The sequence below is a fragment of the Anneissia japonica genome, unplaced genomic scaffold, assembly GCF_011630105.1.
Source record: "Anneissia japonica isolate Jap-2015-1 unplaced genomic scaffold, ASM1163010v1 scaffold11144_len554210_cov170, whole genome shotgun sequence".
NCBI classification, from domain to species: Eukaryota; Metazoa; Echinodermata; class Crinoidea; order Comatulida; family Comatulidae; genus Anneissia; species Anneissia japonica.
Window position 1 is genome coordinate 26194 of NW_022708762.1, and position 14269 is coordinate 40462.

At 33.2% G+C, this 14269-nt stretch overlaps 1 protein-coding gene across 1 annotated transcript in view; it reads right to left on the bottom strand.

Annotated features, from left to right (window-relative positions):
- The window catches only part of LOC117106571, a gene marked incomplete at its 3' end in the record, with an annotated part of 46309 nt that overhangs the window by 26141 nt on the left and 5899 nt on the right, over positions 1-14269 (bottom strand). The window contains exon 4 of the mRNA XM_033247954.1: positions 131-523. Coding sequence (XP_033103845.1) covers positions 131-523 — 393 coding nt within the window. The remainder of the gene's footprint in view (positions 1-130; positions 524-14269) is intronic.

Below are 14269 nucleotides of genomic sequence, written 5' to 3' on the forward strand. Positions count from 1 at the left end.
GTGCTAGTCGAAGCACTACACAATCTTTAAATACAGAAAAAAAAAAACACTACTATGTTGTAATTTCCCGTTGCTGTAACTATTATTGCATATCATTGCTGTAGAATAATAAACATATTGATGCACCCACCGTTATGTTTTAGAAAGACCATTGACGCTGCAGCTTTGTAACCATTGATTTCTGTCCACATGTATTTCACACCAACTCTGCGTACACTGGTTTTAGAGTAAGATGTGAGCATACATTTATATGAAGTAGTGGGCTTCTCACTTTTAGGATTTTTACTAAATCCGTTTGGATAGCTTAAATCAGAGGGAAATATAGAAGTTGCTTCGGGATCTGGATATTTCAACTCATTTTCACCATAATGCGTCCTGTTGTCGTCCACCCATAAACCGACACCAAACATGACGTTTTCATTTGCAACGTTGTCATGAACGCCGGTGTAGGCGTGCAGATTCGTGTGACTGTTACTCTTCACAATGAAGGATGTACTGAATGCTGTAATATCAGGTATCGTGTCTGAAATAATTTGAAACATTTCTGATTTACTTCAGATGCGAAGCAAAAATATTAGGTTGATAATAGTTGAGTAATAACTTAGGTTATCTAATTTTTACGAATATTGCATTTTTATTTTCGACGTTTGTCACTAATAACTATTGATCACTAATAAAACGAGAAACTACTACATAAAATTACACTGTATTTTATGTATTACTGTATATATATATATAATACATAATAATCGAATAGTAACATAAGTTGTTATAATCGTATTAAGCACCTCTTTAACGCAAATTAACTTTTTAGTTCAATAAATAGGTGTGTTTTTAGTTTTCTTTATTATTTCGTATTGAATCACTAAGCGCATGCACTTTCGAGTACGCGCTTAGTTAATTTTGTGTTTACTTGACATTCAAGAATTAAAATAAATATCTGAATTTATGCAGCTAAATAACACCAAATATATATATTAAATATAAATAAATATATGCATTATAAATGTTTGTAAGCGAAAACTACTTACTATTTTTTTTTCCACTGACTGCTATAACGTTTGACACTGTAAAAATTAATGTTAAGAATATCCAATAGTCAGTGATTTTGATCGGTTTTGACTATTTGTATTTTGTTTGTATACCATTATCATAGCCATGATAATGTTTCATAGGGAGAACACATAGTTAGTCTACATACAATCGAACCTGCAACCTCTCGTCATTAAGGCAAGTGTCATACTCATTAGAATAAGGAGACCTACGTGCAGATCTAATCCCAGGTATTTTCTCTTATACAACTGACTAAAACTCTTACACATAGTGGAGCTATGGATACTCTAGGAAAAGCATATAAACCTCAGTTTGGAAAAAATAAATAATATTCAATATAGATATGCATATATATTTAATATATAAATAATATAGTTATGTAAAAATGAATATAAACAAACATAAAACAAAAAAAGTATCATAAGGCTGACTTTAATGTAAAATAATGTATATGAAATATTATGTAATCCGGTCCCTAAGGTCAAACATGTTACAGTATAAGATAAAAATTTTCCCTTTAGCATAATGGTAGAACATGGTGTGGTGGTACGATATCTAATTTACTGGAAACCTCATTTGACCTCTGTGACCTTTTACTTTGACTTTTATGTTTTTTTTTTGTTTTTTTTTAATGAATCTGCCATCTGTAATGCTTTGGTTTAATGAATTAATGTTGGAGTCAAATTGCTCAGAGCACATACGAAAGTATTAAATTGTCATATCTCTGCAACGCTTAGGTCAATAGAAATTATTTTGCTGTGAAATTGTTTAGGTATTTATATTTGCTCCAATACAACTTTTCCATAAAAACTAATGCTTACCCAGACTTTTTTGAAATCGTGTTTTTGGGAAATTTACATGAAAATGCCATGGTATTTTTTTTTTTTTTGTTATTACGTCTAACATGTTACAGTAGTCAATACTAATTTGCCTTTAGAAAAGTGGTACAACAAGATGTACTGTACAAAATCCAAGTTACTGGAAATCTGATTTGACCTCTGTTACATTTGACCTCAATTTTTATGTTGTTTCCATTGAAAAAACATAAAATTGCAACTCTGTAATACGTTTGTCTATTGAAATGATTTTCGTGTCAAATTATTCAGATTGAACAAATACATTTATTCGCTCTAATAAAACATTTTGCATGAAAAAGATAAAGGGGCTTTCTGCCTCATGGGTAACTTACAGGGGACATTTTCATCTGGCTTGGGGTTCTTTTCTAAGGGGCTTCTCTGAATCAATCTCATTCACTCTGACTCAGGGATTCTCAAATGACTGTAAGGAAATGTCCCAACACCGTCCAAGACGAGAGAGCAGCTTAGCTCAGGCGGCTAATCTGGTGGTAGCCACGGTGTGTGCGCTGAACCGTGGAGATCTCTAGGTCCCCGGTTCAATTTCCATCGTTGCCTCTCCTTGTGTTTCAGCTAGAGGGCTGAAATACAAGTTACATAGCGCACCGTCTTTCGGATGAGTCGTTTAAGCCGTTGGTCCTGTGTGCATTTATGGCCCATGTGCACGTTAAAGAACACAGTACACTCTTCGGAAAAGAGTAGGGGATTGTCTTCCGGTGTACTGTCCAATCACCACCAGAAGGACCCCACTTGAAATAAGTCTTCTTCTAGACTTTCGTGGGCTATCCTTGGTGTTTACACCGAATAAATCCAATCCAATCCAATCCAGTCCATGTTTATCCAACGTTTCGTATCTAAATGAAATAAGCTTTCCTTAAAACTTCTCTAATGAAGTCATGCATTGATACGTTTAAAGACCCTATCTTAAAAACTAAGTTTAATTTACTTTTATTCTGTAAATTGTTTTATAATCTTAAAATCAGACTTCGTCTTTGCATTAACCAACTTTTCCAATAAATTACTTAGAAATTTGAAAGAATCAATACATTTTAAGTTACCAATATGAAAAGGAAAGGATATATATGTATCTGTGTTGTTTGGAATCGCCCTCCATCTTCATTATGCTTCGGATAATCAAATGATTATCATATATATACCTAAATTATGGAATATTAAAGGAACTTTTGTTTTCTTTGAAAAAGTTTGAAGTTGCAAGAGGAACGTGCTGTACAGCGATATTTACCAGTTTGTGACAGTGATCTCTACATTTCCTTTGTTTAGTACGGAAACACTTAATAAGTGTCATTCGACTTGGTATAATTTATGTTGTCGCATGTCTAGATCAACTATCATACCAAGAGGACATATTGAAAATGTTATGTTGTCATGGCGAGATAGGTTGTCTTGACAAGTCGACATAATACAAATTCTATGTTGTTATGGCGAGATAGATTATCTTGACAAGTCGACATTATACAAATTGTATGTTGTCATGGCGAGATAGATTATCTTGTCAAGTCAACATAGTAAAAATATTATGTTGTCATGGTGAGATATATTATCTTGACGAGTTGAAATAATAAAAATGGTATGTTGTCATGGCGAGATAGATTACCTTGTCAAGTCGACATAGTAAAAATGTTATGTTGTCATGGCGACATAATTTATCTTGTCAAGTCGACATAGTAAAAATGTTATGTTGTCATGGCGACATAGACCATTTTCTTGTTGTCATCCATCTTGTTATCATAATTTATCATGTTGTTATGCCAACAACTTTCAAACTCGAAATTATAATACTCATTATCACTTTTAATTATTATTGATTGTGTTTACCTCTCTACATCTTTCTTCTACTTGAAATTTTCCACTTTCTTTTCAGACCTGCCAACCCTTTGGTAATAAAAATTTTGAGATTTTTTTGTAAATCCTAAAAAAAATTGGAGGTTTCCAGAATTAACCAAAAGATGATGCAAGATACCAAAAAAGTCACGTCACTACAAATAATTGGCCGTTAATGGCGACATTGATATTGAAAATGGCTACTTGTTTATTGCACCGCGAAGCAAGCAGGCGACGAACACATTGAATAATAACGATCGAATCAATCAAATTATGCATAAATCGGAGTATTTTTGGGGAGGGTTTGGCCTGTGAAATCGGGTGAAAATTACATTCGATCGGGAGAACTGGAGATTTGTTTAAATATCGGGTAACACCCGACAGGTTCAAGTGAGTTGGCAGGTCTGCCTTTTAAAAGTGTTACTTTTTTCGCATGTTTGCGAAACTGTAATAAAACAAACTTCGCGCTCGGAAATTTCCTCCATTATTTCGGCACCGGTAAACGTGCACGAACGTGTGAACAAACAACCCATGAAAATCTATCTCGCCATGACAACATACAATTTGTATTTTGTCGACTTGTCAAGATAATCTGTCTCGTCATGACAACATACAATTTTTATTATGTCGACTTGCCAAGATAATCTATCTCGCATTGACAACATACAATTTGTGTTATGTCGACTTGTCAAGATCATCTATTTCGCCATGACGCCATGACAACATACAATTTTTATTATGTCGACTTGTCAAGATAATCTATCTCGTCATGACAACACACAGTTTTTATAATGTTGTCAAGATAACCTATCCTGCCATGACAACATAAATTTTTAGTATGTCGTCTTGGCAAGATAGTTGATCTGGACATGTCGATATGATGTGTATATTATGTCGACTTGACAACATCAATTATCTTGACAAGTCGTCAAGTCGAATGGCACTTAGGTGGTTCCGTAGTTTAGCGAGTCTGTCACAAGTAAAACAATATTTTTCTCTAGACTTTACTTGAATCTGATTGAATACAACTCGAACACGTGAGTTGTAACGAAGGGTTGATTGCATATTCAACACTCATCCTCATTCTAAAATCTAATTTCTTCATTGGGCAACGTTTCGGAAAATATTTTTGATTTTAGTCTCTTCTTGTCTTGTAAAAATTGAGCAGAAACACCCGAACAGTCGGGGCTGTTAAGCTTCGCTGGTTTGCCCGCCAACTGTTAGTTCCGAGTTCAATTTTACCATCATGCCTTACAACTATATAAAATGAATAACTACAAGTGCTGTGTTCATTTTTCTTGTGAGTTTTTTTTTTTTTTTTTTTTTTTTTTCTTCTCGCGACGGCTTTCGCTTCGCTCTGAGCTATAGGTTTTAATATCGACTCAAAATCTACATAGATAACATAAGGAGTTGGCATAATATTGTGGTGATGTTTGAATTTCAATGTGTTCTTACCTTCTTCGGGCATAACAAGTGTTCATGTTTAACATTTAATACCTCTAAAATCTGAAGTGTTTTTTAGTAAATCTTCTCGATTAAAATGTGTAAAAATCTTAAGCAGATATGCTTTGTATCATGATGCATATTTTCATTGTGTAGCAATTGTGATATGGTCGTAATTCACATGCTATGTTTTTCATATAGTAAGAGGCCTATTACTTTGTCATCCTCCGATAATGTGGGCTTCCACTCCCCACTAATATAATGGATATAATGAATTCTCTCAACCAAAGACTTTACAGTTCAGTTTATGTTTTTCAGGTCTATCTGAGTTTCTTAAGCTCAGCAGGTAAATCTAAACAACCCCTCCTCTAATAGGCACATATTTATTAACTGTTCTCTGTATCTGTATTCAATAACCCATCCAGAGCCATTCCCCTTCCACTTCTCGGAACTGTTATGTATTAGACAGGTCCCAGCCAAGGATAAACTACCATTTTTTCCGGTCAAGGTTTTCTCAGCGGTTTTATCGTCCTGACCCCATACTATTTGAAATAAGCTTGGGAGCCACCCAAGTTTTTGCCTCAAATCCAAGATGGCCGCCAAAATCTAAAATGGCCGCCAAATTTACTATTATTAAAGATATACAACATATTTATGTGGTGTTGTCAACTTTTTTGAAATGGAATTGTCACCTCAGACCTAAGCCTTTAAAGATCAATCAAGGGCCACCAAGAATTCTTGGATTCAAATCCAAGATGGCCGCCAAAATTTAAAATTGCTGCCAAAAATCACAATTATTAGAAAAAATGTAGCATATATTCGGTTACGTCAATGTTTTTTTTCAGTTGATTTGTCACCTGGTACATAAACCATTCAAGATCAATCAATGGCCACCCAGAAATTGGCTTCAACTCCAAAATGGCCGCCAAAATTCAAAATTGCGGCAAAAAACACAATAATTCCAGATTTGAAGCTTGGTTTAAAATGTAGATGTTTTATAAGTGGATTTGTCATCTGGGGCACAAACCTTTCACAGTCAATTGAGTGCCACGCCAAAATGCAAAATGGCCGCCAGAATTAACTTAATTCGGTAAATTCTGCCTATTATTTGTTCCTGTAAACGTTTTCCAGTGAATTTGTTAATCCTAAATTAATTTGAAATTAACTTTAAGGCCACCTAGATGTTGACTTCATATCCAAGATGGCCGCCACACTGCAAAAACGGCCACCAGAATTGCCTTAATAAGATGTATATTGCAAGAAATTTGTTGTGTAAAACTCTTTTACGGGGATCTGTCATCTAGAACCTGTACCGGTATCTGTAAAAACTTATTACAGGGCCACATACTCACAGTGGCGTATCTAGAAGTCTTGAGATGGAGGGTTGATAGGCTGTCTCTTATACACATCTAGATGTGTATAAGAGACAGGTGTATATTATGTCGACTTGACAACATCAATTATCTTGACAAGTCGTCAAGTCGAATGGCACTTAGGTGGTTCCGTAGTTTAGCGAGTCTGTCACAAGTAAAACAATATTTTTCTCTAGACTTTACTTGAATCTGATTGAATACAACTCGAACACGTGAGTTGTAACGAAGGGTTGATTGCATATTCAACACTCATCCTCATTCTAAAATCTAATTTCTTCATTGGGCAACGTTTCGGAAAATATTTTTGATTTTAGTCTCTTCTTGTCTTGTAAAAATTGAGCAGAAACACCCGAACAGTCGGGGCTGTTAAGCTTCGCTGGTTTGCCCGCCAACCTTTTTATACTGTACATCAATGATGTTTTCAATCCTTCAAATATTCTTTCATTCATCTTGTTTGCGAATAATAGGCCTACTACCATATTTGCATCTCACAAAAATCCGGATAAACTGGTACAATTATTAAATACTAAACTACTGTATGTTACAGATTAGTTTAGATATAATGAACTTTTAAACAACATATAAATATTACCACAAAGAAAATGTCCAAATATGTGGGCATACTTTATAAAGTCAGACATTTTATATTAAATGTATGCATTTAATTGAACATAGTCTTATATAAGTCGCTTATTGAACTTATATTGAGTTACTGTAATATTATATGGTGTAGTATCCTGGTTTATTGAACGAACTATTTATATTACAGAAAAAAGCACTGCGTGCTATATCTTGCTCAAAGTAAAATGTTTCGATTACTCAATACTTTCATAAACATGAACTATTAAAAATTTTCAATATTAACAAATATCAAATCGGACTTTATTGTATAATGCATTAAACAGCATTGACTAACGTTTTATATCACTATAAAAATAGTGTTTAGCATAGTCGAAATACGAGATCTAAAGATTATTTATCCGTCTTTCCAAGATACTTTATTTTGGAATTCCGTCTTTCCAAGATATATTATCCTGGAAAGATGGAATTCCAAGATAAATTATCTTGGAAAGACGGAATTCCAAGATAAATTATCTTGGAAAAACCTCTTTCCAAAATAAATTATCTTGGAATTCCGTCTTTCCAAGACAAATTATCTTAGAAATCCGTCTTTTCCTAGATAAATTATCTCGGAAAGACGTCTTAATGAGTATTTATTCTATGTTTCCAAGATAATTATCTTGGAAACTCGGAAACACGGAAGTTCACTTTAAACTTCCGTATAAATCTATTTTTTTTTCTTTCAACTCCGTATATTTTTTATACTAATCTAAATCCAAATTAAACTGTTGTCTGATATTGTGTTATATGTAAGAGCTCCTGATATAAAACTACTAATATAATTCAATTTATAATCTGCAATAATTTTAATCACCATGGGTTCTAATTTTCTTCAAAATTTCCGATAGCTGTATTTACCTACGTAATTCATTACATAGCACACCGCAGAAACACAACCCAACCCAATAGATACAAAAAACCCCAACTCCATTTGATGCGTATCCTACAGCAGAAACAGCACCAATAGAAACATTCTTAAATGCAATATCAAAATTATCTACAACATTCAATAGCGCGTTTATAGTTCTTATACAAATTTTGTCTAATATCTTTATTCATGTTTAAGTTGTTTCTGTATTTCGCACACCTTTTATAACCTAAAACCGGACGGGTCCGAGCTCGCTGCTAAATTTTCCGTTATATCTGAATCAAGTCCATTAGACCGGCTTTCCGAGACAGCTATTCCATCTTTCTTGTCATTTGGTAACATAATTATTATATCCATTAATAAATAAAAATCTTTTCATCGAAATGTGATTTCGTTAATTAAATTATTTCGCAAATAACAGTAAAACCTTCTCCATTGTTATCCACACTTCCACCCTTTTCATCGTCTACTCTAAAAGTAAGTTCATTTATTTTACCATTATTTAGTGGTTTATATTCTGAATTATAGAATGTGTTTTTTTTACTACAGCTTCTTCCTCTATAATAACTGGTACTCAACCAAGCAAATCAGAAGATTCAAGAAAATTGCTATTATATTAAATATTCTCCAGGCAAAATTACTAATCTTTCTAATTATTCAATGCATTGCTGTGTCAGCACAAAAATCATTTGATGTTGTTTTCCCAAATAATATATTAAAAGATATAGAATAACTAATATATAATCTGATTATGATGTGGATGAGGCGGAAAATTAACCCATGGCATTTTGGCAAAGCCAAGTTAACTTTGCTTTGTGGTGTGCAACAGATAGATGTGGTGTGAGTTTTAATAATCACATGATGTTAACCTCCCGAATTTGTAAATCAGTCTTTAGATTTCATGTTTACTACCAAACACGAATAACATTAACAGAAATGGGTTGTCCAATTCCATCATCCCAATACTTGGCAGAGTATAATGATATTAATCTCACAGAATATGAACGTATTTTTAATGAATTCGGAGTCTAACAAGACACTGAGTGGAAAAAATGTCAGTAACGGAAATCACAAACTATGTTTTCTTTGGTATCATACTGCAAATACTGAAAGTAAGAAAGATAAGTGGTAAAAACTACCCTCATCTCATTCATACGATGATGGTAATTGGACTTTCAAACCACAATAGAAAGCTAAAGTTCATATAAAAACTTTTACTCAAGATCAAAAATGTAATTTCACTGCTCCCTGTAAAAACTACATATATGGTATTGATCAGGGAACAGTAACCCTTGGTATTAATATTAGATAATTCAGAAAGATTAACAAACCCCAATGTAGGTAGCTTCAATTATTCTATAAGAATATGTATGGGCACTCCTTGAAAGTCAAGGATCTACAAAAGCATCATTACTCTCTCCATGTACAGGCCTTGATATACAGAAACAATACTTGAAGATGTGATATCTTCCTTAGTTGTTTTACTCTCAAGCATTCAGAGATATCACGACGTTTTGAAGTTTGTTAGACAGAAAATTAATTATGTTTTAGGTTATGGATTATATAATATGTGTCCTAGTAATATGGAACTAAAAATGTTAATTAGGCTTCAGAGGATTTAAATTGGGGTGAATTCAAGAGGTAACACCTCGGGGTACGACGTCAGTACATCTCCACATGAAGACAATAAAACATCATTAGTCGTAGGACGTGTCATATTATTTACTTTTGTTCTTATTACCTCCTCCACCGCTTTTATAATTATATATTACAACTCCTAAACCAACAATTAGAATCCAGGGATGTTCAGCTACGTATTCCACAACCGAACTGCTGTATTATTTAAAGGTTTGCATGGCGAAGTAATAATATATATTGAAAATTGCGGTACACCACGTAAGTAGTTCGGAAAAGAACTGTTGTAGTTAAGAAAGTCTCGATGTTTCGATTGAGTTGCTTCAATCGTCTTCAGGAGAATAATATCTAATATTCCATCGTCTTCAGGAGAATAATACCAGATATTATTCTCCTGAAGACGATTGAAGTAACTCAATCGAAACGTCGAGACTTTCACAACTACAACAGTTCTTTTCAGAACTACTTACGAACTACTGTAGTTGTTTAAAATAACCAATTAACAGCCAATTAATAACAGTTAAATCTGCTAAAGCTTTATCACCAAGGACTGTGGCAAAAGTATGCAAATGTGTTCTACCACTATCACAAAGGTCACTAATGTAACATCTCAATAAACCATGTCAATGCCTAATAATTGACTTATTTTTCAGAAATATGGAATATTAATATTATTTCCCAAAAACAATAATTTTGAAGAAATTCTAAGTAAGCATTAGTTTTCATGGAAAAACTTGTATTAGAGCCGCTTTGACGCAAACATCATTTCAGTAGACAAAAGTATTACATAGCTATAACAATTTCATCTTTTTTCAATAAAATACCCAAATGTCACAGAGATCAAATCATATTATTTCCAGTAACTTGGATTTTATACCCCTACAAATGTATTCTACCACTCTGCCAAAGGTCACTAATGTAAAATCCAAATATACATATGTCAACGCCTAAAAATGGATGTTTCTTTTTCTAGAAACTGTGGTTTATACCTCTATTTTAAAGAATTTCTCAGTAATTATTAGTTTTCATGGAAAAAGTTGTATTAGAGCAAATATAAGTGTATATCTTCTGACCAATTTCACTCAAAAATAATTTCTGTAGACCTAGGCGTTGCAGGGATATAGTTATTTGATATTTTTGCCTAAACACATGGTTTTAATTTAAAAAAATATTATAAGCATTAGGTTACATGCAAAAAGTTGTATTAGAGTAAATATAAATATATGTGTTTACTTCAATAGACCAAAATGTTACAGAGATATGACAATTTCATTTTTTTTTCAATAAAAAAAAAATTAACATTGAGGTCACAGAGGACAAATCAGATACTACTTGGTTTTAGTCTTCCCACGTCATGCCCTATCACCATGCAAAAAGGCAAATTTGTATTCACTGGTGTAACAACCCATTAATTATTGTAGACTTAGGAACTGGACAAGTATAAACAGAGTAACAGATATTTCACCTTGCATTGTACATGTAAAAAGCATATAGGCCTACTTTATAATAATAATATTCTGTAGCTCTGAAAATTATCTTTGTAATGAATATCAAAGTCTAACACTATTTATTATTTATTCACCTTATCAACCTACTCAGAATTGAAGCATATTATTATAGTCTATTGCATCACATAATATTGTCTAAAATATCAATAAAAACAGGCTTACCCAAAACTTGCTGCCAAAGTAACAGTGTTGAAGCAATGATCTGTGATTAATAAAAAAAAAATAAACCAAATTGTTTATAAAAACTTTTGTATGTGTATAGCTGTGTGTGTGGGTATAATGGGCAGGTATGTATACATTTATAAAGTTCATATCAGTTGTTGGAAAAATGCTTCGGGCGAGACTTCTTGTGTCACGACATGTCACACTCCTAAACCTAGATTAATGTGCCAGGCGTGCGCTTACCCGGCTTCGTGCTGCGAGCGGCCCAATTTTTAGTATTGCCAGTGACGGATTCAGAAATTCAAAAAAATAATGGGGGTCGAGGAAGGGGACTATCACAAATGGAAGGTCTACATCACCTTAGCCTCAAACATAGTGGGAGAAGAAATGTATGATTATGGTAGCACTGAATGGCCGGAAATGGCACTGTAAGACACAAAACAGTAATTCGTATATGCCTGTAATAGTTAAAGCATGTGAATCTTAAAGTTAATTAATTGTATTGTCAGACTGAATGGAACTGTTTGGCGAAGTCCCACAGTTCTTGAATTAATAAGTATGTTCCTGTGGTGTGGGATAGGTTGAAATAACGCATACATCTTTAAATGTTACTGTAGTTTAAGAAATCATGTAATTAAGAGGATATTGACCTTACAATTAGAGGGAGGAGTTTAGGTAGGCCTTAAATGTAATTTAGATTAGATGGGCTGTTAGGAGAGAGCAGTTAACAGTTACAGATAGATTGACCTTTGAAATTTTGATGAGCTGTGAAATAAAACAGGTTGTAAATATTGTACATGGACTGCTTTTCATTTCTTTTTGTTAATTAATTCAATTAAAATTAATTATGACATTGAAGACAGAGTTACAACAATACCTTACACGTGGTCTTTGCTTTTTATATATTATAATTTCTTTGAGATGCATCTATACGCTTTCTGTAACAAGGTAAATGCCAGCAAACTCTCTTACCGGTACCCTTGTCCAGCACTTCAAATTTTTTTGGAAGTGCTGGACAAGGAAGCATTGATGCATCTTTCTGTAGATTCCTTTCATCCATTATTTATACCTGTTATTTTAATGAGCATATCTTTGAGATGTATCTTGTAGGCTTTCAGTGAAACTGTCAATTCAAGATAGAGTAAATAACGCTAAACCCAAGTTAAATTTGCTATAGCTATGTCTTTGAGTGTTCGAAGTGCCCGTAATCGAAGCAGTGACGTTGTTTCAATAATTCTTCCTTTTGTTATTTAGACATATTGGGCATTTATTTGTGATGTATAATGGTAGGCTGTGCAAGCCAAAGTTTATTTTCTATTTGTAAACTTTTGCTTAAAAGAGTTTAAATACTGTAAAAGGCTGTACAAATCTATTTCTAAAGTAGGAATCAAGAATCTACTACCGGTTTTCAAGATACGCATTATGATTCAATGTCCTAAAGATTTTATTTCTTAATCATCTTTAACGTGTTAGACAAGGTTTCCTATTTGGATTCCAAGTAAACATATTATACATGATGCTTTTATTATGAGGCTTAGGGAGTGGACGTGTTTTTGGTCATGAGAGAAAATACTAGGCCTATAAGTTGAATTCAATATTCAAACATAGAACAAATCATAACACAATCAGAGAGTAAACTTCTAAATCTAATATAAAAGTCTTAGCTTTAAATTTATACTGAAATGTCCTATATTTTTTTTAATTAACTTTGTGTTTTAGTTGTTTAAAGAAAAAAGAAAGAAAATATCATATTAATCCAAAAAAGCAACTCTATCGTTTAGTGGCAGGAGTGGATGATCAAACATAAGTAAGGAGTGTATTAATTCGTCGTTTAAATTTGATTAATACCTTATGTTGTATATTAAATTTAACACCAGTGTATTCCACTACTTAAAACCATCGTTTTTCTAATTTCTGTTTGCATAATGAATCTTTGCAAAACCATTTAAATAAAATCATCTATACTAGGCTAGTGTTTATGTTAGGGTATTGACTGAAAAGCAATAGCAGGCCTATGCCTTGGTAAATAGTTGAATTCTGTATTTGTGTATTTTTGTTATTATTTTAACCACTTTTAGTCAATAAGGCAAACTGTACAAAACACAATTTTCAATAAAATGTAATAAAAATAAAAGATAAACAAATTCCTCGGGCTCATGCTTATCAAAGGAAAGAGTTAAATCAAGCTTAGGGGGCATATGGCAAGGAACAGAAAATTACAAAAATAAATGAATGAATTAAAACGTTGAACATACTTAATTAAATTTACCCCCTGTTTAAAGGTATAGTACTCCTTGGCATTATGCGGACTTGCAGGGCATCGATCATACGTGCATCAGCCTGCCGTGAAAGTAATAAGAAAGTGATGGCGAAGACCTTGTTTCAACATTTCTGCACTAGAAACTTTCAACATTAGATGGATGTCCTACAAAGATATTGCAAATGCCTCCAAGGGAAGATTTAAACATTTTTTTACCGCAAAGAATATTGAAACTAGGTCAGAAGTCGTACTGATTGAATGACCAAGTGAACCTATTTCCAGAATGACGTAGAGCACTTCAGAAAAAAATACATCAAACAGGTCTTACCTTGTTTAGTTTCATCTTATGAGAATGATATACACATCTTCGTAAATCCGTTAACAAACTGCTTTGTAGAAAGATGACACTGACTTTTATTAGATTCGCTGTTGGGAATCTAAACACCTGCCAATTGAGTGCAGACATATAAATTGACATAATACATACGATATTGTCACATAAATGTGTAAGACGCCTAGTTACGGCCATAACATTTCGATAAGAATATTTTAATATACAGGACGGAGTTAATTCACGTACGAGTAAATTAATTAAATCAACAACAACGTTGTGGGCAGAAGACATAACAATGGTACATACACGTCACGGA